The following is a 23425-nucleotide window of genomic DNA, read 5'->3' as shown; positions in this document are numbered from 1 at the left end:
ATCTCAAAGCAGTGAGGAGTGGATATTTTAATGATGGAGGCGAAGCGAGACCAATGCTATGTCGATAAGCCAGCGTCCAGGTGGCAATTAGACGCTCCTAACGTGACGGCGGTCTGATTGATTCTCGACGTCGAAAACAGACAGTGAGATGAGCTTGTCTGATTTCTTAAAACATGAGAGGTGCTGCTTGATTACCACCGAATATCAACTATTAATTTACATAACTATCCGTAATATGCCTTCATTCCTTTTAGAAACTCGTGTTTGATATAGTAATAGACTTTCAAGGGACCGGATACAACCAAGTGTCAGTCGAGTGAAGTGGAAAATGCAACAAACGTAATTACGCTTATTTTAGATTGTACAGATTTACTTTCAAGCCTGATTTTAATGTGCAGAATTATATTTCATAGAACCAGTGATGGTTGGGGTGGTGGAATACATCCCCGGTATCCCCTGCCTACTCTCAACTAGGGAGGGTGGGTTGGTGATCACTGGCATTGCTTTCATTCGTGTAAGGATCCTAATTTGTACCTCTCCCATCTGACCTCCGTTGTTAGGTTTGCGAGGTCTCGGGAGTCCTTCATTTTCACGCCCTTCGTGACCTTTGCTTTCTTTCGCCGGTACCTTAAGTGACAGACGTCTTCCACTCTCCTTCTGATTAATGTTGAGAGAGGATAGATGCCGAGTTGAACTTCCAAGAAACAGACTACATGTACCTCGGTCATGGCTGCTCATTTTAGATGACCACTTGCCATCAGACACAAGCTGCACGGTTGCTATGAGACGAGTCATTTCTGTTTGCCCAACACACACTTTCTAAATTACGTCCTCTGTACTGTTGTATGGATGTGAGTGGATCTTGGATTATTAACAGTCAAGTCGTCCGGATCCTAGGCTGGATGGTTAGCGCATTGGCCTGCGATTGAGAAGCCCCTGGGTTCGTTTTCCGACCGGGTCGGGGATTTAAGCGCGACTGATTCATTCTTCTGGATCGGGAACTGACTATTTGTGTTTGTACCAACACTCCCCTCTTCATATTCAGACAACGCACCACAGAAACACGCAATAGTGATTACATTCCTCCAAACAGTGCATCCGTCCAAAAGCAGGGCCAAATATACATTGCTACATAGTTCGTAGCCACAACCCCACACGGGTAGAAGAAAAAGACTCCTAAATATTCTGTGTTCGGCTCCTTGTTTTAATGATCAGCATTGGGTCGGCGTCTTAGAGAGTACAGGCTTCGATTCAGGTCGTCAGTGATTTTAGCCACATCAGATTTTTTTTTTCTCGGTATTTCCGTTACTCTCAATACGGAAAGTACACCACACTGCCAGCCAATGCAGAAAAAGTTAATAATATTTCAGGAACTGCTTCCACCCACGAAACAGAGCCAAGTCCATACGTGTGATACATTTCGCAACCGCGTGGGGAACAACGGCAGAAGAAGAAAAGTTCTAAAGACTATTTTGCTTATAATATTATTATTATTATTATTATTATTATTATTATTATTATTATTATTATTATTATTATTATGTGCGTATGGACCCAATGGATCACGCAAAGCTCTAACGATTCTGTTTTCTGAGTTGCCAAACAGCTCTCATCCTTTCTCCGTGGATCCTTTTTCGTTCTTCTGTCCACTTTGCTCCAGTCTTCTTTTTCACTTCGTTCTCTGGTTGCACTTTCCATCCATTAATTTTTTTCCTATAAAGGTTTCTGTCCGCGGTGTCATTTGGGTTTATCTGGGCTTTTTCCAGATCCTTCTTCACTTCTAGTACCCATGGAATATTTTTTAGATGTTCTATGTAGGTGAGAATCTTGTGTGTCAGTCTACTTGCCGGCAGTCTGCGGACGTGCCCATAGAATTTCAGACGTCTTTTACGGATGTCTGCTGCAATGTTGGAATGCTATTATTATTATTATTATTATTATTATTATTATTATTATTATTATTATTATTATTATTATTATCATCATCATCAAGAAGACTCGGTGGGTCAGGCGGTAGCTCGTCGGCCTCTCACCGCTGGGTTCCGTAGTTCAAATCCCGGTCAGTCCATGTGAGATTTGTGCTGGACAAAGAGCAGGCAGGACAGGTTTCTCTCCGGGTACTCAGGTTTTCCCTGTCATCTTTCATTCCAGCAACACTCTCCACTATCATTTCATTTCATCTGTCAGTCATTAATCATTGCCCCAGGGAGTGCGACAGGCACAATTCCTATCATCGCCGCTAACTGACTGGAAACACGCTTGTGGATCATTACATGACTTGAGTTACCGTGTGCAAGCATTTCTATTTCAAGTATTTTAGAATACCTACGTGTCAATTTTGACGTTTCATTTTACTCTACTAGATGGCGCAGAAGGCTGAGTTGTGACCAGTTCTGTCCAGTAGACAGCAAGTGGATCACCAGAGGTATTTTACATACCGACATCGTGATGGACATTCTCCCACTACCGTTGAAATTCAGCTTACGCCACCACTGATCTACGAAGGAAGCTAACATAGTCAGATATGATGACGTATAGTAGCTGTAGTGTCTATGCTCGGAAACATGTTAATCGAATTTAGTCACATAAATATCATCTAGGCTCAGTTTTAAAAATAAAGCACAAAACAAATTTATGTACAGAAAACTTAGGTTCATATTTTCTCAACCTGCATTCCGCGTATCAGGGTTCTTGATACTAAAATTCAAAATATTATTATTATTATTATTATTATTATTATTATTATTATTATTATTATTATTATTATTATTATTATTATTATTCGATTTTGGCCATCTAAGTACCACGGAAAGTAAGTATTCATCTTAATCCTTTTCTTGACTTCCAATAGTTCTTCATCCTTTCACTTTGCTGTGTCCTCCTCTCTTGTGTCCGTATATTATTATTACCTTTCCTCTATTGCTTCTCCTGGAAATACTTCAAATTTTTTATCAATCTTCTGAAAGTTGTTACGTCTTGTATTACGTCGTCTGTTATTCCAATCTCTGTCATATTTTTTCTTACTCGTTGGATTCACTGGTTCCCATTTCGTTTTGTCATTCTACTGTTATCTATGCTCATTATGTAACTTACAAATTTAATTATCCTCTTCCTGATCGTGTCCAACAGCCTTTCATTTCCTTCATCCTTGCATAGATCTTCATTCCTCTTCTTCCTTCGTTTTCAATGGTCCCCAAATTTTCCTCAATATTATCCTTTATTTTTTCTCTACCTCTTCTATTTCACCAGCTTTCATTGGCAACATGCATTCTGCGGCATACACACTCTCTGGTTTGATTAGTGTTGTAGTGTTTAATTTTAGTTTTCCTTGAGGGATTCTTGTTATCGTAGGTATATTTACTGAGTTGATGTGCTAGTTCGAGTTTTCTTGCTCTTTATCTGTTTGCTATCTTACCGACTCCATTAACCTGAGTTATTTCACCTAGGTATTTAAACTTATTAACCTTGTTGATTTTCCCGTACTCTGGTTTTAGCACTGTGGGTGAATCCCTAATATTTGACATGAATTCAGACCAACTTTTCCTTCTATTTATTTCAGAAGGTTGTATTCACTGTACGGCAGTCTCTATACTTCCAGAGAGAATTGCTTTGTCATCAGCAAAGGCCATTATTATGAAGTTCACTATAGATATTATTATTATTATTATTATTATTATTATTATTATTATTATTATTATTATTATTATATTTACGACCCAGTAACTACATTTACGGTTTTCGGTAACACCGCGATGTCGGAATTTTGTCCCGTAGAAGTTTTTTTAATGTGCTGATAAATCTACCGACACGAGGGTAACCTTCAAGTAACACATGGCTGAGTCAGGTTCGAACCTGCCAACCTGGAGTCAGAAGAGCAGCGCTCTGACTTCTATGCTGCTCATCCCGGCCATTATGAAGTGTCTGGTACTAAATAAAATATTAATGGGTTTAAGTTCAGTTTTGTTTATATAAACAGAAGTAAAGGATTCGGTTCGGGAATTGAAATGAATGTCCTCTTATTTTTTAGAACCAATAATTTTGTTGCTGCGTTCTGATCAAATTACCTGACTGAAACATGAGATTGACTGGTGGACAGCTGACAACGCAACCAGAAATATTTAATATATCAACAATGATAAAATGGACTTCTGGTCATCTTAAGAAATCGACACCCTTGTCTGGAATATAAGCCGAAAAACAGGAATGAGTTGCCTAATGTACCCACTGCAAATGTAGCAAGTTTTGCATGTTACATGACTGTTGATTCGTCACGGAGCTTCTAGTTTTATATGAAATCTGAAGCCCAAGAATGTCAATTATATTTCAAAACTCCAACCGGAATTGGTTGAGATTCGAACCCCGTCCTCCTTCGTCACAAAGCCATCACGCTCCTACATACATATCAACGAAAGTGTACTCTTGACAATATGATAATCCGTACTGGAAAGAAAGTACACAGTTGAATGTTAATGATTCCTCCCCTAATCTGTCTTGTATCGCAGACCCCTTTATCACCCCCTTGATTCTAGCATGAGATAAACTGAATAAAACATGCATCCAGGATCAACAGTATTGGGTGTCGTATACCCATATGGCGTCTCGGTGTAGCGAGGCGTTCTTGCGGAAGTCCGAAATCTGTAGAACATCGTAACCAATATTACTGTAGGTAATGGAATAATCAATAGTTCCAGGTGGACTTCCTCCACCCCAGATGGTCAAATTACCGGCTACCACGTGCCCAAAATTTATTCCCCGATTTTATTGGTGCTGTATTGTTATTTTGAGAACGAAGAAATGTATGAAATTTATGATTATCGTCTTTACTGTTTTGTGTTGCCATGATGATTTCCAAGATCCGGAACAAATAAGTATCCTCAATAAGAATAAGTAAAAGAAGATAACTTTGTATTACAGTTGACTCATTTGCTCTGTTAGTAGGAACAAGAGCAATACAGCTGAGTGGACTCCGGTTCGTCAACATTTGTACAGCTCCTGCATACTCATGACAAACACAATTTGTAGTGACTGTCATGTGTTCCTAAAGCAGAAAAATGGGGCAGTTTATCGTGAAATATACATAAAAATCGGTATACCAACAACCTAAGAATTTTTTCTGAATATTTACCTCATCCGCCACGCACTGAATATTGAGCAACCTAATCTACAATTCGCGTCAATTTCAACACGGTCGACTATCGCTGAAATATTATCGAAATGAGATCATCGCACTCGACAGGAAGTTATCGAAGGTGATTCGCAATGGTTTTCCATTTGCAACCTAAAGCGTAGTATTTAAAAGGCAGAGAATACATCTGATGTGGCGGCAATTTACAAGGCAGTGCATAAATCAAATGTGGTGGCAAATACAAAGAGATTTTCGGAAGCGACGTTATCACATTGGTAGGTATGCAATTAAATCGAGTAAATAAATACCTGTGTTATTTTCATTTTATTCATATTGTTTATTAAACATTTCATTGAGTAAATAGTCTTGCCAAATACAACCCGTGATTTCTGCGCCCTGTGGTTTTTACGACCCACTAACTACTTTTACTGTTTTCTGAGACGCCAAGTTGCCGGAATTTAGCCCGCAGGAGTTCTTTTACGTGCCAGTAAACTTACCGACACGAGGCTGACGTATCTGAGCACCTTCAAATACCACCGGACTGAGCCAGAATCGAACCTGCCAAGTTGTAGTGAGAAGGCCAGCCCAGGTGCGGAATTATTGACATGATGATACACAGTCATAACATTACCCTTGATAATGTGTTCCTTCCTTAGGCCATGTTTGTACCAAGGATCTTTACAATTTTGACTTATACGTTAAGTATTCACCTCGAATTTAAGTTAAAAACTACGGAACAACTTTCTAAGATTGGGGAGAGTTTCCGTTCTCAGTTGTGTCCCCAATGCTACTGTGGCGGCTGTGTCAGTGGTCACAGGAGCCGCTTGTTCTCGCCCAGCCAAGCCTGAAGAATGGCCACCTCTCTTATAGACGCTGCTGACAGTCACAAACGGCTCTGTCTTGTCGCTTACCACTCCAGTCGAAGGAAGTACAAACATTTCAGTTTTCTTTTCCATCCACACAAATTGTATCGCTGTAATTAGTTCTTCCTCTCTTCCTGAATATCAGTGGGTTCCTCACATTGTCGCCCTGGATATTCATGCGTTCATGTTTACGAGTCCGATGAAAGGAATAGATCGTAGAGAAGAAAATAACACAGAGTCTCTAGGATCAAACATTATCCGCACCTCTGGGCTGGTAAGTAAACTGTACAGCTAGAAGTAATTTTCAAACTATTATTTTCTTTACAAGTTTAGTATGATTATTTTTGGAATATGAATAGCGAGGAGAAAGAAGTCTACATGTAAAAGAGTCTCTTCTAAAGAAAGAAAACATGTGTGTTCCTTATTTCACTCCTAAGACTAAATCACAGATAAAATGAAATCAAAGAGTTATATGCAAAAGACATTCAAGAATAAATCATACTATGGACTGATTTTGAAGTAAGGTCGAGACGTTGTAAGTCTCAATAACTTCAGATAACAACAAAGAAAGCAATCTCCGTACAGGCCATGAAGACCATAGGAGGGGTGAAAGGTGAAGGCTTCCACTATCTGTAACCTCAGTACTTGGTGGGGTAGAGCCTGACCGCCTTTGGGCGCAGGAATTAACCTGGTACTCATTTTTGGCGTAGGCTGAGTGAATCTCAGAATCTTGTGCACCTCCGGAAGTGGAAATCTCGTTTCTTAAATGTTTCGACTTCCTGATGTCATTCCAGGTGAATAGAGCAGGAAGCCCTTTGCCCAGTTCTGCCTCCTCGTAAAACAATAACCACCACCATCTTTTGGAAAACAGTCCATTTGAAACTCCATGTGATCATCTAAAAGAACTCTGGTGACCCATTTCGTGTTTACCTGACAAAAATTATTTAAAATTTAGCCGTAGGTAGCCCAAGAGAGATCCGGTTTACACTGCCGTCTGGTAGCGTAAAACAGAATTGTTAAACTGACAAGCAGGCAGTGTATATGGCAACAAATCCAAATGTCTGCACAGGGTATTATTATTATTATTATTATTATTATTATTATTATTATTATTATTATTATTATTATTATTATTATTGCCTTGGCTTTAGTGGAGATTCAGCGGCTGCATTTGCGTGTACTGAAAGTAGGAAAGCGCGGAAAATCGTCTTAGGATTGCTGATTAGTGTGTTCGAGCCGACAGCTTAGAGTTACAAGAGCCGTACCGCGTAACCATCTCACTCGGTTTCATGAAACTTGCGGTTCTATAGATATAACATGTCATGTGTACGTTTCTACTGAAAGAGATTCCCTTCTTAAAAACGTCACATGCTGGGAAATCCAGCTGTGAGTTCAAAAGTCTGCAAGGGGCTGCAACACATGTGGCTACTACAGTGGGGCTGTTGTTGAGATGGGTGCTCGTAGCCGATCCGTAACGCGTAGTGCCACAACACATCATTATCACCAGTTGTCGTCGGCACCGCATCTTTCCACTTTACACCAGGGAACAAGAATGTTATGAATCCTTGAGGCAAATATTTCTGCCCAGACTGAGAATACTCCCGCACATCGCACCTGCCTAAGCACTGCTCGTTCAGACATGTCGAGGAAAGTGCTACGGTCACATCCACTACAGTAGTTTGCAGTTTTAGATTGGGTATCGCCTTCATTGCTGGTGAGTTTGGGGCTCTGAGTCCTTGCTTACACTCTCATCTTCATAACGTGACCTAAACGTTTAAGTTGAAATCAAACCGTGGGGACGGGACATTTAATTTCGAAACTCCTACATGCATTGGCCGGTATTCGAACCACAGTTGCCGTAATATCACCCAACAATCACGCTCATGTGGATATTATTACTTTCTATTTTACGCCCGTAGGCGACCTGTGCGTCGTGATAAGGATGGAATGATGATGAAGACGACACATACACCCATCCCCGTACTAGAGAAATTAACCAATGATGGTTAAAATGTCCCACCCTGCCGGTAATCGAACCCGGGACCCCTGTGACCAAAGGCCAGCACGCTTACCATTTAGCCATGGATCCGGACATTATTATTATTATTATTATTATTATTATTATTATTATTATTATTATTATTATTGCCGCACGATATCAGTTGCCGAGTTGGAGGACATCCAAAGCTGTATGCTCGCTACCAGAAATCTTTAACATGTCAGCAACAATCAAATGGATGGCCTAGACATTTTCTGTCCTTCAAAAGTTGACTGCCTCATCCGTAAAATCCGTGAACTCGGGTTTAAGAGGTGGACACTGTACCATTGATCTACAGAGGCAGATCGCAAAATAAAGGAATGAGTGTCTTCCTGGTTGCCTATGTTAATCATATCCAGGGTACAATTGCATTGCGGAACAACCGGCACTCAGGAGACACAAGTGTGAGCGCTAACAACGCCCCGGTGAACTGGGCTGCAACCAGTTCACTCACTAATTTTATTTTAATTATAAACCACGGCATTCGTTTAAAATTGAATTTTTCCATTAATAAATTCCATAATGCAATGTTCTGGTAGCTGGAATATAATTCATTTTACCGAGCTCATTAAAATACAGCAAATCGGTCAGTCGAAACCGAACCATTGTTTTTGTCGCTGATAGAACTGTCTCTGTTTCCGTACAGACGAGATGTGTTCAGCGAATCCATTCCTCATTTACTAGCTTCAATATTCAGGGGTATAAGATGGCACTAGCCTGTAATTGCCCACTTCACATCACCTGGCACAAGACATATTATATTATATTATATTATATTATATTATATTATATTATATTATATTATATTATATTATATTATATTATATTATATTATATTATATTATATTATATTATATTATATTATATTATATTATATTATATTATATTATATTATATTATATTATATTATTTCTTCGTTTTTCGAAGTGTCGGATCCCTTCCATGTTTTCCCTCTGGTTAGTGTTAATAGTAGATGGTTACCCAGTTGTACTTCCTCTTAAAACAATAATCATCACCATCACCACTGCCACCACTCACACTCTCTAAGCTTCATTAAACGCATTTCAATCCAGATTATCTATCATTGAAGCTCCCAAGACTTTGCCTATACATAGATGTCACGTAATGCCCGTAATATTGAACTCGATTTCCTTCTGAGATCTCAGATGTATCGACTTTGTCTTCAATATGAGTAAATGGTTTAGAATGAAGAAACGAAGTATCAACAATAACATTTCTAACTGGACGCTTTATTTCGAGCATAATTATAACGTGGAGCAAACTCGACCGGTATGTCAAAACTGGCGACCGTGAAAATAACATATTCCCGTTCAAATTTTGAAAAGTTCCAACATTAGCAGTTACCGGAGTTTTACATTAGACGGTCTCCTTAGGCTCGACGATTTTAGATATTTATAAAGGAGTCATATTTCTTATCATGTCCATTTGGAGACATGGCAAGTTTCGAGTCATACTTATTGTGGAGACTTCCTGGCTGGGAGAGGGGGTCGTAAAAAGCGTGCGCTGCGGCACGTGCCTTGTAGATGCACAAACGCTGTAACAAGAGGATTCCATTCTTCCATTAAGCGTGACGACCCATGCATATGCATGTCGTGCACTTGAATATGGAGATGGCTTCTTTTGTGGCTATCACCAAACTTCCGTCCCGCTTTTGTGTGCGCGATGTATGATCTTCTAGTAGCCTGACCTACATATCCCCCAAGGTCCTCCCTTCAAACACCGAAACACCACATATTAACACACGCTGTAGGAATCAGTATCAAGCAGTTCCTGAGGACATCTTCTTGGTAGAGACCTTTGGTGAACAATAAAGATAAACGAGTACGTTTCAATCTCTCGCACAAAGTTGTCAAAAAAGGATAGGCTGCTGCATCACGGAAATGACTTGGAAAATTACTCTAAAATAGGATTAATTTCGTTACTTGATCATGAGCCCCCTTTTTAAGTTCCTGGCCTGTCCACGATTTTAAGTTCTAGAACTGGGTTCATTCAACCTCGTTAGATCCAACTGAGGACCACTGTGATACGACAGGCTCAAGACAACATGCCACTCCAATACCTGAAGGCCATTTGTCTGGTGAAGACCCCGAATGTATGGCCTGCTAGCAATAGTTCTAAAATGCATTTGGGTGTGACGAGCCGATCGAACTGATTGCCCGTAATTTGGTGGATCTCCCAGATAAGTTCGAGGATTTTAATCCTATTCTTACATTTCAGATGAAGTCATCTGAGATCAAATAAAAAGCTATCAGATAATGAAAGGCAGAACGGGCAGCTGCCATATTGGCACCAAAAGGCCTTAATTTTACCGGTGTCATATTAATATTACTTTCTTATTTATTACTAGCTGAATTACCCGCGCTTCGCTACGGAACGTCATTGACATAAATCTTTCGAGCTGGGGTGTCATCCGAAATCTATGTATCGAGATAGTGTCTTGTAACAAAATGTGTGACGGAAGTGTATCCTAGCAACCGTGCAGACTGTGATGTAAGGTCTGGCCAGACAATGTTACCTAGCAACCGTACAGGCTGTGATGTAAAGTACGGATGGATGGCTAGAAAATGTTATCTAGCAACCGTACAGGCTGTGATGTAAAGTACGGATGGATGGCTAGACAATGTTACCTAGCAATCGTGCAGGCTGTGATGTAAAGTACGGATGGATGGCCAGAAAATGTTACCTAGCAATCGTGCAGGCTGTGATGTAAAGTACGGATGGATGGCCAGACAATATTACCTAGCAACCGTGCAGGCTGTGATGTAAAGTATGGATGGATGGCCAGACAATGTTACCTAGCAACCGTACAGCCTGTATCTTATGGCTGGCACTCATCTGAAATTAGAAGCCGTTGATAGATGGCCGTGGCCGAGAGGCATAAAAGACATATTTATTATCATTTGTTTTTCGCCAACGGGAAATTTGACACCTTTTTAATCCTTAATTTGTTGCCGAACATAATGGGACAAGGGAATCGCCCACTTCAGTATAGTTTATCCTTTTATGTTCCTTCTCGTCTACTCTTTTGTCTCCTATTTATACCAAAATAACAGTAGCTAGGTATCGCTGAAATTTAACATTTCTAATGTCCTGGGATTAGTTTAGTTTAAAATGCCTCTTAATGCGATTCTGTCGTGTCGTCAAATACTCTTTCCAGCGATACAGAGTGTAGAAAGTACAAGTTTTCACTCCATTCCTTCATCCATTTACCGAGTTCCTTTGAATAAATTATATTTTCCCATCTCTTTTCTTCTCGTCTCACCTCTCTCTCTTGTCCCAAGAAGCTCCTCACTGTTAACACTATGAATCTAAGGTATAATTTACGTTTCCCTGTTCCTTTGGGCAGCTCAACCTCGCTAAGAAGGAAGATAAATTCATATTCCCGAAGACATCGTTATCTAAGAAACAGGCCGTCTTTAATGTAACCGCGCCGTCCCCCGCCGGAAACAAAGCGTGGACCAGGACGTCCTGCCCCACCGCGCCGTCTTGCCTTGCGCCGTAGCCCGATATATAGCGGGCGGTCATCCACTTGAGAAGGCTAGCACTTCCGACACACAAGACAATGGCCAGAACAATGGCGTTTTTATTTAGAACAACACTGGCTGCGGTTCTAGCAGCACTGGACACGGCGGTCAGGAGGAAATATTCACAATAATAATAATAATAATAATAATAATAATAATAATACAACCTGTTTTCCAGTTACTGACAGGGTCAGGGATGTAAGGGATGAATCATATATAGGCTATTAGTACGATGGGGTCGCCACTCCCAAACTGATTTATTAATGACTGATAGATGCTATGAAATGAGAATGGAGAGTGTTGCTGGAATGAAAGATGCCAGCGAAATCCGGAGTACCCGGAGAAAAACCTGTCCAGCCACCTCTTTGTCCAGCAGAAACCTCACATAGAGTGACCGGGATTTGAATCGCGGTATCCAGTGGTGAGAGGCTGACGCGCTGCCGCCTGAGCCACGGAAACTCCAATAAGAAGAAGAAGAAGAAGAAGAAGAAGAAGAAGAAGAGTTTAAAAAAAAATTCAGATAGTACCGGTATGCCTATGGATTTTAAGAAACATCAATTGTAGGAATTTAATTATTTTTTTCTTCTTCTTCTACTTCTTGTTTTTCTTTCCAAAACCCCGATGGTGTAACGGATGTGAACGTTATCGCATATGCAGATTTGGCTCCGTTTCACGGCCGGATGCCCTTACTGACGCCGACCCTAGATGGAGTAATATATTAACTATTCCTCTGTGGTGTTTAGGCGGTAATCCAGTGTGTTGAGTATAAGTCAGGAGGAATGTGTAGGAGCAAACACAAACACACACCGAGCTCGATAGCTGCAGTCGCTTAAGTGCGGTCAGTATCCAGTATTCGGGAGAGCCCCACCGTCGGCAGCCCTGAAGATGGTTTACCGTGGTTTCCCATTTTCACACCAGGCAAATGCTGGGGCTGTCTCTTAATTAAAGCCACGGCCGCTTCCTTCCCATTCCTGAGCTTTCCCTGCCCCATCGTCACCATGAGACCTATCTGTGTCGGTACGAAGTGGAGCAAATAGCAAAAAAAGTACACAAACACAGAGCCCTTGAATCGGTCACCAGACACAGTTAAAATCCCTGTGGGACTCGAGGTTTTGTTTCCTAAGCGACACCTTGGTCTTGGGACGAGACTACAAAGCTAGTTGTAAACAAAGGATTCTGTAGATACTTGGTTAATTCACTGTACGCTGAAATAAATAACAATCCATAAAGCATAATGTATATATTTCATTATTAATTTACTTATTTCCTTCTTCCTTAATCCGTTTACCTCCAGAGTTGGATTTTCTGTCAAACTCAGCGAGGAATCCCACCTCTACCGCCTCAAGGCTAGTGTCCTGGAGCGTGAGACGCTGGGTCGGGAATACAACTGGGCAAGAGGTCCAGTACTTCGCCCAGGCGGCCTCACCTGCTATGCTGAACATGAGCCTTGTAGGGGGGTGGGAAGATTGGAAGGGATAGACAAGGAAGAGGAAAAGAAGCGGCCGTGGTCTTAAGTTAGGTAACATCCCGGCACTTGCCTGGAGGAAAAGTGGGAAACCACGGAAAACCACTTCGAGGATGGTTGAGGTGGGATTCGAACCCACCTCTACTCAAGTGACCTCCCGAGGCTGAGTGGACCCCGTTCCAGGCCTCGTACCACTTTTCAAATTTCGTGGCAGAGCCGGAAATCGAGCGCTGGCTTCCGGTGGTGACACCTAATCACACCACAGAGGCTTGGCAGAGACATCAGTTCATTATTTTTTAATCCCGTTCTCTTACCCAAGCACTCGATCCTCGCGCTTTTTCTCTCTGTGTTTTCTCAATTTAAGATCGCCTCACTGATACAATCACGACCTCTCCCTCTCCCTCCCCCACCCCCACCCTACCCCTCTCCGGTAATGCACTTTTTCTCTTGTTCCCTCCTTTTAAAAATAAAAAGACGCAGGAGTAAAAAAATGAGAGAAGGGAAACAATTTTTATAACCGCGTGTGTGCGGCCGGCCGCTGTCCCCAACCCACCCGCCGCGCCGGAACTGCGCGCAGAATCAAGAGGAAGTGCATTCATTCGTTATGATGTGTTCTGGTGAGGTCGTGACAGCTAAATAATAATTTTCTTATTCTTGTCATTGTGCACATTATCGTTATGTGTATCATCCCCCCACTGAACAGGCTCCCCGCTACTAACAATTTGACTACTCGTAAATCTCTGTGATTTAATGCCTTCGATGTTATTATATTGAGAGAAAATAGCTGCTGTCAGCGGTGTAGGCCACGGCTATTCAATTAGATTTCCCGACGGGCCACTTCGAAAAAGTCGTGCCACACTTATTGATTACAAAGAAGTTGATAACATGCGCGTAAATAATAAGAATATGCAAATTGATTGTACTGAAGATTTTCCGTAAACTGCATATTTACAAAATACGTAAATAACGCCATCTTCACGTTAACTAATGTTAAAGGCAGCCTTATGGCTGGGGCTCATCTTAAAGTTAGCCTGACGGAAGTGTAACCGTAGCAAACGTGCAGGCTGTAATGTAAGGATAGCCAGACAATGTTTACCAAGGAACTGGGCAGGCTGTAATGTAAGGTATGGATAGATAGCCAGACAATGTTTACCAAGGAACTGGGCAGGCTGTAATGTAAGGATAGCCAGACAATGTTTACCAAGGAACTGGGCAGGCTGTAATGTAAGGTATGGATAGATAGCCAGACAATGTTTACCAAGGAACTGGGCAGGCTGTAATGTAAGGTATGGATAGATGGCCAGACAATGTTTACCAAGGAACTGGGCAGGCTGTAATGTAAGGTATGGATAGATAGCCAGACAATGTTTACCAAGGAACTGGGCAGGCTGTAATGTAAGGTATGGATAGATAGCCAGACAATGTTTACCAAGGAACTGGGCAGGCTGTAATGTAAGGATAGCCAGACAATGTTTACCAAGGAACTGGGCAGGCTGTAATGTAAGGTATGGATAGATAGCCAGACAATGTTTACCAAGGAACTGGGCAGGCTGTAATGTAAGGTATGGATAGATAGCCAGACAATGTTTACCAAGGAACTGGGCAGGCTGTAATGTAAGGTATGGATGGATGGCCAGACAATGTTTACCAAGGAACTGGGCAGGCTGTAATGTAAGGTATGGATAGATAGCCAGACAATGTTCACCAAGGAACTGGGCAGGCTGTAATGTAAGGTATGGATGGATGGCCAGACAATGTTTACCAAGGAACTGGGCAGGCTGTAATGTAAGGTATGGATAGATGGCCAGACAAAGTTTACCAAGGAACTGGGCAGGCTGTAATGTAAGGTATGGATAGATCGCCAGACAATGTTTACCAAGGAACTGAGCAGGCTGTAATGTAAGGTATGGATAGATGGCCAGACAATGTTTACCAAGGAACTGGGCAGGCTGTAATGTAAGGTATGGATAGATGGCCAGACAAAGTTTACCAAGGAACTGGGCAGGCTGTAATGTAAGGTATGGATAGATGGCCAGACAAAGTTTACCAAGGAACTGGGCAGGCTGTAATGTAAGGTATGGATAGATGGCCAGACAATGTTTACCAAGGAACTGGGCAGGCTGTAATGTAAGGTATGGATGGATAGCCAGACAATGTTTACCAAGGAACTGGGCAGGCTGTAATGTAAGGTATGGATGGATAGCCAGACAATGTTTACCAAGGAACTGGGCAGGCTGTAATGTAAGGTATGGATGGATAGCCAGACAATGTTTACCAAGGAACTGGGCAGGCTGTAATGTAAGGTATGGATAGATGGCCAGACAATGTTTACCAAGGAACTGTGGAGGCTGTGATCTAAGGTATGTATGGATTGCCAGGCAATGTTACCTAGCAACCGTGCAGATTATGGATGTAATTTGATTTGATTTTCGCAAAGGGAAAAGTGGTCTCTTTCTTTTTTCCCTAACTTTGTCAAACTGAGGTTTAAACGATATCAGAGCAAATCCGGGATGAATTTTGTATGGGGCAAAAGGCCGATTCATCAATGTATGTTCACCTAAACCCTAGTTATTAAGAACAACGCAAGTTTCTTCATATTTGTGAATAATTTTGAATTATTATCAATCTAAAAATAAGAATTCGTATTTCTTGGAAGGTGTCACACAATGCAGATGACCATTTCAGATTAGGCCTAATCATTTTCAACTGAAGAGGTTTTTCACTGATTCTGAAGTATAAGTTGTTTGCTTGTGTTAAAAAATTGTCCTTCAAATTTGAATGTATTCTTTATCAACTTCATTACTTCCTGGTGCAGATTTTCACTTCCGAGAAGAGGATAGTTATTGTCGTTCACGGTAATGATTGCCACCTATTTGAAACAATTACCGTATAACTGAATAACTAACATATATACACACAATGGATATTTTATCCAGGTCAGTCTTGAAGGTCTGGCGGGCCGAAAGTGAATAGGAAGTGTCTAAGCCTTTCCGCGAGTGAAGGCGGAAAACCACAGAAAGCTGATGGTAGTGTTCGAACCCACTCGTTTCCCAAACGCAGAGATTGACTCCAGAACCGTAGTGTGTTAATGCACGCGGCTACTCCGTTCAGTAACTAAAATTTATTCAGTTTATCCCAGTTGTTTCTGAGATTACTGGAGCCATTTGCTCATTTTGGTTCTGATCGGTCGGATGCCCTTCTTTATGAGATGGGGGTGAGTAAACAGCAAATAAGGCACTGAGTTAATCACGCCTACCTGACATTTTTCTTTGCCGGATATAATCTGCAATATATAATAATAATAATAATAATAATAATAATAATAATAATAATAATAATAATAACGCACCGTGCTGGTGGTGTTGTTGGACTCTTCATTTGTCGCATTAACGTCATCCCGGTCGGAAAGTGCTCCCGCACTGGGAGAGACAAAGAGGAAAAAATCAAAGTTGTGCGGCAGACAGCAGCACTATAGCTTTTCCTTTGTTGCGAGTCAAAATAATGCGCGCCACGGTTTGTTAGAGCTGGATAGGATATCCTTTATAAATGGCATTAATAATTAACGGAGATATAAGTAACTCCACACAGCAGACACGGTTATAGATGAAACTTGGAAATGGGAATCAGTGTGTACTCGTGGGTACAGTCACAGCTCGCTACAAGTGGATCACTTGCTTGATGCACGCGGTAGTTGACAAGAAGAATAATTTTTCCCCGGACTTGTTACTTGACGTAAGTGATCACGGATATCGTGGTTAGCAGTCCAGTGTTCTTAGTGTCGATCAACGTGGCACAGAGCAATGATGCAGGTATTGAGAGGGGCCGGGCCCTGGAACTGTTTAGAATGTGCTCCCTCTCTTGATCAATGATTGAATGTCGAACTCCGGATGCCAAGTTTGTGGGTTCAGAACCAGCCAGAAGTAGTCGAATATTTTATGTGGGGGAAAATCAGTTCGACAAGGATTTCTAGTGACACATTTTTGTATTTAGCAAAGCAAAGTCATCTCCGTACAGGCCATGAAGGCCCTCGGAGGGGTGGAAGGGAAAGGCTTCCACTATCCGTAATTTCGTCAACTGATGGGATAGAGTGGTTAGCTCTACGCCCAGCCGCCTTTGCCCCCAGGAATTAACCTAGTACTAATTTTTGGTGTAGGCTGAGTGGACCTCAAGACCATATGCACCTCCGGAAGTGGAAATCTCGTTTCTTAAATTTTTCGACTTCCTGACGGGGAAACGAACCCTAGTCCTTTCGAGTGGACCGAGCAAGTGTTTACCGCCTATTTTATGTTTACATGACAAAATTATTTAAAATCATTCCAACGCAGTTCCGATATCTCTGTTAGAGTTTTAAAAGACACGGAGATAGCTTAAATGGCATCAAATCAAAATAATGCAACACGCTAGTTGAGGCTATCAGATTCTTATTATTATTATTATTATTATTATTATTATTATTATTATTATTATTATTATTATTATTATTATTATTATTCTGTCTCGTATGGTTGGCTTTAACTGCTGGCTTTCCACCCGGAGGGCCGAGATTCCATTTCCGGTCGATCACGCCTGGAATTTTCGCCTGCAAAATTTAAAAGTGTCGGGAAGGGGCGTCCTACCTTAAATCCCCTGTTAAAAACCGAAGAATGTGAGCCATGTTGCTCCAGGGAGCCTTAGGTATATCTGGGATAAACTGAAGAAAAGCACATTAAATTGAAGGGATGTCTCGTATTGATATAACATTACACTCAAGAGATGTTGCGTGCAAATCTCACCGTCGACAAACCTGAAGACGATTTCCTGTAGTCTCTAATGTTTACATCAGGCAAACATGTAACATCTATAAATACCATTGCTGCTAACTGTCCAGAAGTCTCTCGTATCACAGTGTGGCGAAGAAACATCGCTTCCCGTGCGACTGCAATAATAATAATAATAATAATAATAATAATAATAATAATAATAATAATAATAATAATAATAATAATAATAATAATAATAAATATGGTAACTCAGTTCAGAACAGTCCCTCGCGAAGCGAACAGAGAGAGGACAGGAGGTCGTATCTCGGAACGTTGAACAGGAGGGCGTATCTCGGAACGCTAAATTAAAACACTATAACACGGTAATTAAGCCTGGATTATTATAAACATCAGAAATCCTGATCATTGGATGCCGATAACCAATTAATTTTTTTTTAAAACGAAATTACTTCAGAAAATCTTTGGCCCAGTATGCATGGAAGTTGTGTCAATGAAAAGGAGGTCTCCTGTGTTATATCAGGCACTGTTAGAGAAATATTATGGTCATATTAAAAGGATGGACAATGTAAGACTTACTAAAAATATATTCAATCATGCCTACTCACTAAAAGTCAAGAATAATTGGATAATAGACATTGAAAAATAACCTTCAAGAAATGATATGGGACAGGCCTAGCTTGAAACTTGTCACTGACAGGAGTGACTTTAAACGTTCCTCACAGGTGTTCATTCTCGAGCGTCATCACTCCACTACACCACTTCACATATAGTTGTTGATCATGCTTCTTTTCTTTTCTTGTGCAACATTCAGAGCCGTAAAATAAATAAATTATTAAACTAATTATTAAATAATAAATGAATAATACTTTTTGCTTTACATCGCACTAGACAGATAGTTCTTATGTCGACGATAGGATAGGAAAGGCCTAGGAGTTGGAAGGGAGCGGCCGTGGCCTTAATTAAGGCACAGCCCTAGCATTTGCCTGGTGTGAAAATGGGAAACCACGGAAAACCATCTTCAGGGCTGCCGACAGTAGAATTCGAAGCCACTATCTCCTGGATGCAAGCTCAAAGCCGCGCACCTCTAACCGCACGGCCAACTCTCCCGGTAAAAAATAAATAATAAACAAATGATTGAAAATGAAAATCGACCGCCTGTTTCCAGTCATTCCAGTCTAGTGGCGAGGGTGAGAATTGTGCCGGCTGCCGAAGACTGTCCCACTCCTCTGGGGCAATGATTAATGACTGGCAGATGAAATGAAATTATATTGGGGAGTGTTGTTTGAATTAAAGATCACAGGGAAAACCGGAGTACCCGGAGTTAAACCTTCCCCACCCCGCCTCGAGCAGAAATCTCTCATGGAGTGACCGGGATTTGAACAAGAATCACGTGACGTGAGAAAAACCTCCGGCCAAGAAGTAAATGAGCCTGTGTGCCCCCATCCCAAGCTTTGTGGCTGCAAGTTCCTCACCCGATAGGCAGATGGATTCGAATCCGCAGTCGGCCATCAACGAAATGGATTTCCGTTTCAACATGTCGGGTGGTACCTTTCTAAAGGCCACGGATACTTCCTTCCCATTTCCAGCCCGTACACCTACACCGTCATCCAGCGGTACACGGAGCTCACCCCATGGGGTGTACCAATAAAAGCAAGCACAACATGTCCTTGGACACTCGCGGGACTAAAATCCGTACACTGTAATTCAAGCTGACTATTCTTTCCTATAGTTTATTTATTATAACTGTACTTCCTGCGATGCTTTACGAAACAGCTTAAATTACAGGAACACAGTCCTGCTCCACAAGAACAAGTATTACGTGTGAATCATTTTTTGCAGTTCGTGAGACGAAAGTTCGCTTTTCGAATGTCAGTGAGGGAGAAGGATAGATGCCGGAACCTCCCCCGGAGCTGGAGCAACCCTCAGCACAACATATATATGAGTAGTGGAAGTAAATGAAAGCGTTACGAGGAGCTGAAGTGCCCCATGACGGCGGAGCTACGGCTGTACCCTAATAAGTCTGATAATAACATTTGGGTAGGCAGCTCCCTGGGGTACTCCAGCTTTGTTATGAAAATCGACAGCACGAGTTGAGTACGGGAGACGACTTTGTAGCCGAAGCTTTGTAAAATAATAGCATTTGTAAAGTTGTAATGTTATTCGTTGCGGCCTGGAGATCGCTCTTGTGTTTTCAATATTCTGCAGTGTCGCATGGGACTTGGCAAGCAGAGATCCCCGATAAAATATCATCACAATACGATTATCGACTGCAAGAGGCAAGCGCAAGGAATTAACCACATATTGTATTGAGTAATTGGCGGGATGGGGCTGGAATGAGATAAGTTCTTAAAGCATTGCCAATCGTTCTGACAATGAATAACAACGTGTGATATATTCTACCGATACTGATATTGTCACTTATTATTTGTTGTTATTTTGCCTGCTAGACTGGCTCGGATTGATCAGTTATTTACAGATAATTGCACAGCTACAATACACTCACTGTATTGTCATTATTATCATAAAATGATTCCTTGTCTTTTTTTCCCACAACCTGGGGCATCACAGTGTGAACTGTGTCACATATGCAGACTAGGTCCAGTTTCACCGTAAGAAGCCCTTCCTTTTATTAGGACGAACATAAAAACCTTGTTCCCAAAGCAGAGAAATTAAAGACGTGGTAGTGGTGGTGATTATTGTTTTAAGGCGAAGTACAACTGGGCAACCTTCCTCTATTAACACTGATTAGTGATGAGTAGAAAATGGAAAGGATCCGACACTTCCAAAAAGTAAAGGTATCAGCCAAAGAAAAACAAGGACAACGAAAGGCGTGAAAATGAAAGACTCTGTAGGATTCGCAAACCTTATGCCGTTGAGTTCGGAAAAGAACAAGAGCTGAACAAGGGAGGTCGGCTAGGATAGACGAAAGTGATGAGCCTGACATAAGTAAATGAAAATATACCAAAATCTGTTTGGAGATCCATGGTCGTCACCTGACGCTGCTAATATTAAAGTCCTCTTTTAGTCGTCTTTTAAGAGAGACAGGAGATGTTATCTACCATTCCCACCCACAGAAGGACCAGAGGAATTACCCATGCGCAGTTTAAACTTCAGATCCGGTTGAGAATCAAACCCGGGGTTTTCTGAACCAAAAGCGAACATTTTAACCATTCAGCTAAGCAGCTGGACTATTATTATTATTATTATTATTATTACGCGGAGTGGCTTCGCGTGTTAACGCGCTACGGCTATGCAGTCAAGCTCTGCATTCGGGAGGCGAGTGGCCTCGAACTCCACAGATGGCGGTGCTGAGAATTGTTTTCTGTTGTTTTCCACTTTCGCTTCCAGAGTTCCTACTCATTACCTACAGTTCCTTACGCAATTTCATTCACCATTATTCATTGCATCTTTCTGAGCTCGTCAACAGAGGAAGGCTAAAAATCTGCGTTTAAAATTCATTTCACCTCATCTGTAAGGACTAAGAAGCAGACATGTATACACACACCCACACACTGTGGCCGGCAAGGCTCTGTCATTTAGTGTTCAATATTGTACGAGTATTGTCATGGAATTCTCGCTCCTCATAGTATATGTGCTGCTGGCCAGTATCATACAGCAGCCTTCGCAGGCGCAAGGATGATTGTTTTATTGGGAGATATCCCGATGACAATGTCTAATTATATTTTTTCCTTCCGTTGACTAATTTTAATACCTAAATAACAGCAGAAAATGGTCCTACCGTTTCCAAACGTACATGTTTTTCTCTATGTAACACTTCGATATATACACCCAGATAAAAAAAAAGCATTCTGCCTAACTTACGAGCTCTAGTTATCACTTCTCAGACCAGCGTGAAACGGGAACCATAATTAGTTATTCTCATCGTAACACACATAAGTTTGGTGTTTTCTGAAACACTAAAGGAAAGAAACACACATTTTGATTTCATTCATCTGTTAAATATTTCCCCATCATTCAAAGCTGACGACATATTGTTACTTGCGAAATGGGCCTAACAGAAAATTGACCAGAAAACCCCGGGTTTGATTCTCGACCGGATCAGGAGTTTAAACTGCGCATGGGTAATTCCTCTGGTCCCTCTGTGGGTGTGAATGGTAGATAACATCTCCTGTCTCTCTTAAAAGACGACTAAAGGATGTAGCAGCGTGAGGTGACGACGTTTCGTTTGTCATCTTTGGGATGCTCGTGTAAGACTGACGACTAATCGTAATGTCTTAGGGTCTTAGTTCATATTCCGTCACCAGCCTAGTATTCTCTAATTCAAAGCAGTGAGGCCTACTACTTTACAGCATTGTTATGGAGGAAATCTGATGTTCTCTGTCCTTGCGAAATTAATGGAGAATAGTTGCTAAGAGTGGAAATATATATTTTGTGCATTTGAATACATCATTAGCATCGCCATCGACCAGACAAGTATCAGACTATGTGGTCAATTACGGCCACACTCCAGCTTTTCGTCCGACTTCCAAAAGATCTTTTCCCACCGGGTACATATTGTAGGGTTTAGTTCGTATTCTCCTTCTGTCCATTCTCTCAATATGCTTCTTTCAGTTTTGTCTTTGAGTGTCTACGTACTAAAGAAAATCGATTTTTTAGCTAAATTAATATGAGTTTTACATGTTCATTTTATCCTTTCTTCATGCCAACACTTTGGATTGAATCAGGAGCTTGATATAGACACTTGGTTGGCTTATCATTACTTTTCAAACATTTCAGTTTGCATTCATTCTTCTTTCAGCTACACCTCCTAGTTATTGTTAATATTAGTCAGTAAACTATCGTGAGAATGTGAAATATTTTTGACATTATTCTCACAAATGCAGTGCCACACCCTTCATGTTTCTACTGTGAGGTACCGAAGTAAACTACTGAATTTCTCATAACCAATTCGAATGTACTATTACCAATGGAGTGGTGAGCAGAAAACCAAGAACCGAGGTCAGTATGCAGCTCGCAAGTGAGGCTGCGCCTTGTATGGTTCCAGCTTCTATTTCGGGGCCTTGCAATGGAAAGAGGCAACGTTTTTTGTATGTGGTCTTCTTGTAGCACATTTTCTGTCACCAAAGTTTCAAGGCAAGTTTCGGTATGAAGGGTAAAACACTTCTCTTTAGAAGATAATAATTGATTTTGTGAAATTATATTTGTGAAGATCGTATTATTTGCTGAGCTTACAAAGTGGTTTTCTAGCTGTTTTCCAGCAATGTCTAACAATGGTACTTTCTTTCCAGGTACTATGAGACCGGCAGTTTCAAGGCGGGAGTTATCGGCGGCAGCAAGCCCAAAGTGGCGACCCCCCTCGTCGTGGAAGCCATTGCGAACTACAAACGCGAAAACCCGACCATGTTCGCCTGGGAGATCCGCGACCGGCTCCTGGCTGAAGGCATCTGCTCCCAGGACAACGTACCGAGCGTCTCCTCCATCAACCGGTGAGTCTACTGCTTCTCGTGTCAAACAGTTCCTTCATTTTAGGCATGTGATTGAAACTCCTGATCAAGAGAGAACTCAAACCGGAATACTGTAGGGATCTTTTTTTTATAATCTTGTTTACATCCTACCGACACAGGTAGTTCTTATGGCGACGATGGGGCAGGAAGACCTATGAGTGTGA

The 23425-nt window shown here is 41.4% G+C and overlaps 1 protein-coding gene across 1 annotated transcript in view; it reads left to right on the top strand.

Moving 5' to 3' along the window:
* The window catches only part of sv (shaven), a 183785-nt gene that overhangs the window by 63736 nt on the left and 96624 nt on the right, over positions 1–23425 (top strand). Inside the window, exon 3 of the mRNA XM_067152819.2 lies at positions 23046–23243. Within this exon, the coding sequence (XP_067008920.2) occupies positions 23046–23243 (198 nt within the window). The remainder of the gene's footprint in view (positions 1–23045; positions 23244–23425) is intronic.

The sequence above is a fragment of the Anabrus simplex genome, chromosome 8, assembly GCF_040414725.1.
Source record: "Anabrus simplex isolate iqAnaSimp1 chromosome 8, ASM4041472v1, whole genome shotgun sequence".
Lineage (NCBI taxonomy): Eukaryota > Metazoa > Arthropoda > Insecta > Orthoptera > Tettigoniidae > Anabrus > Anabrus simplex.
This window is presented reverse-complemented; position numbering and strand designations above follow the sequence as displayed.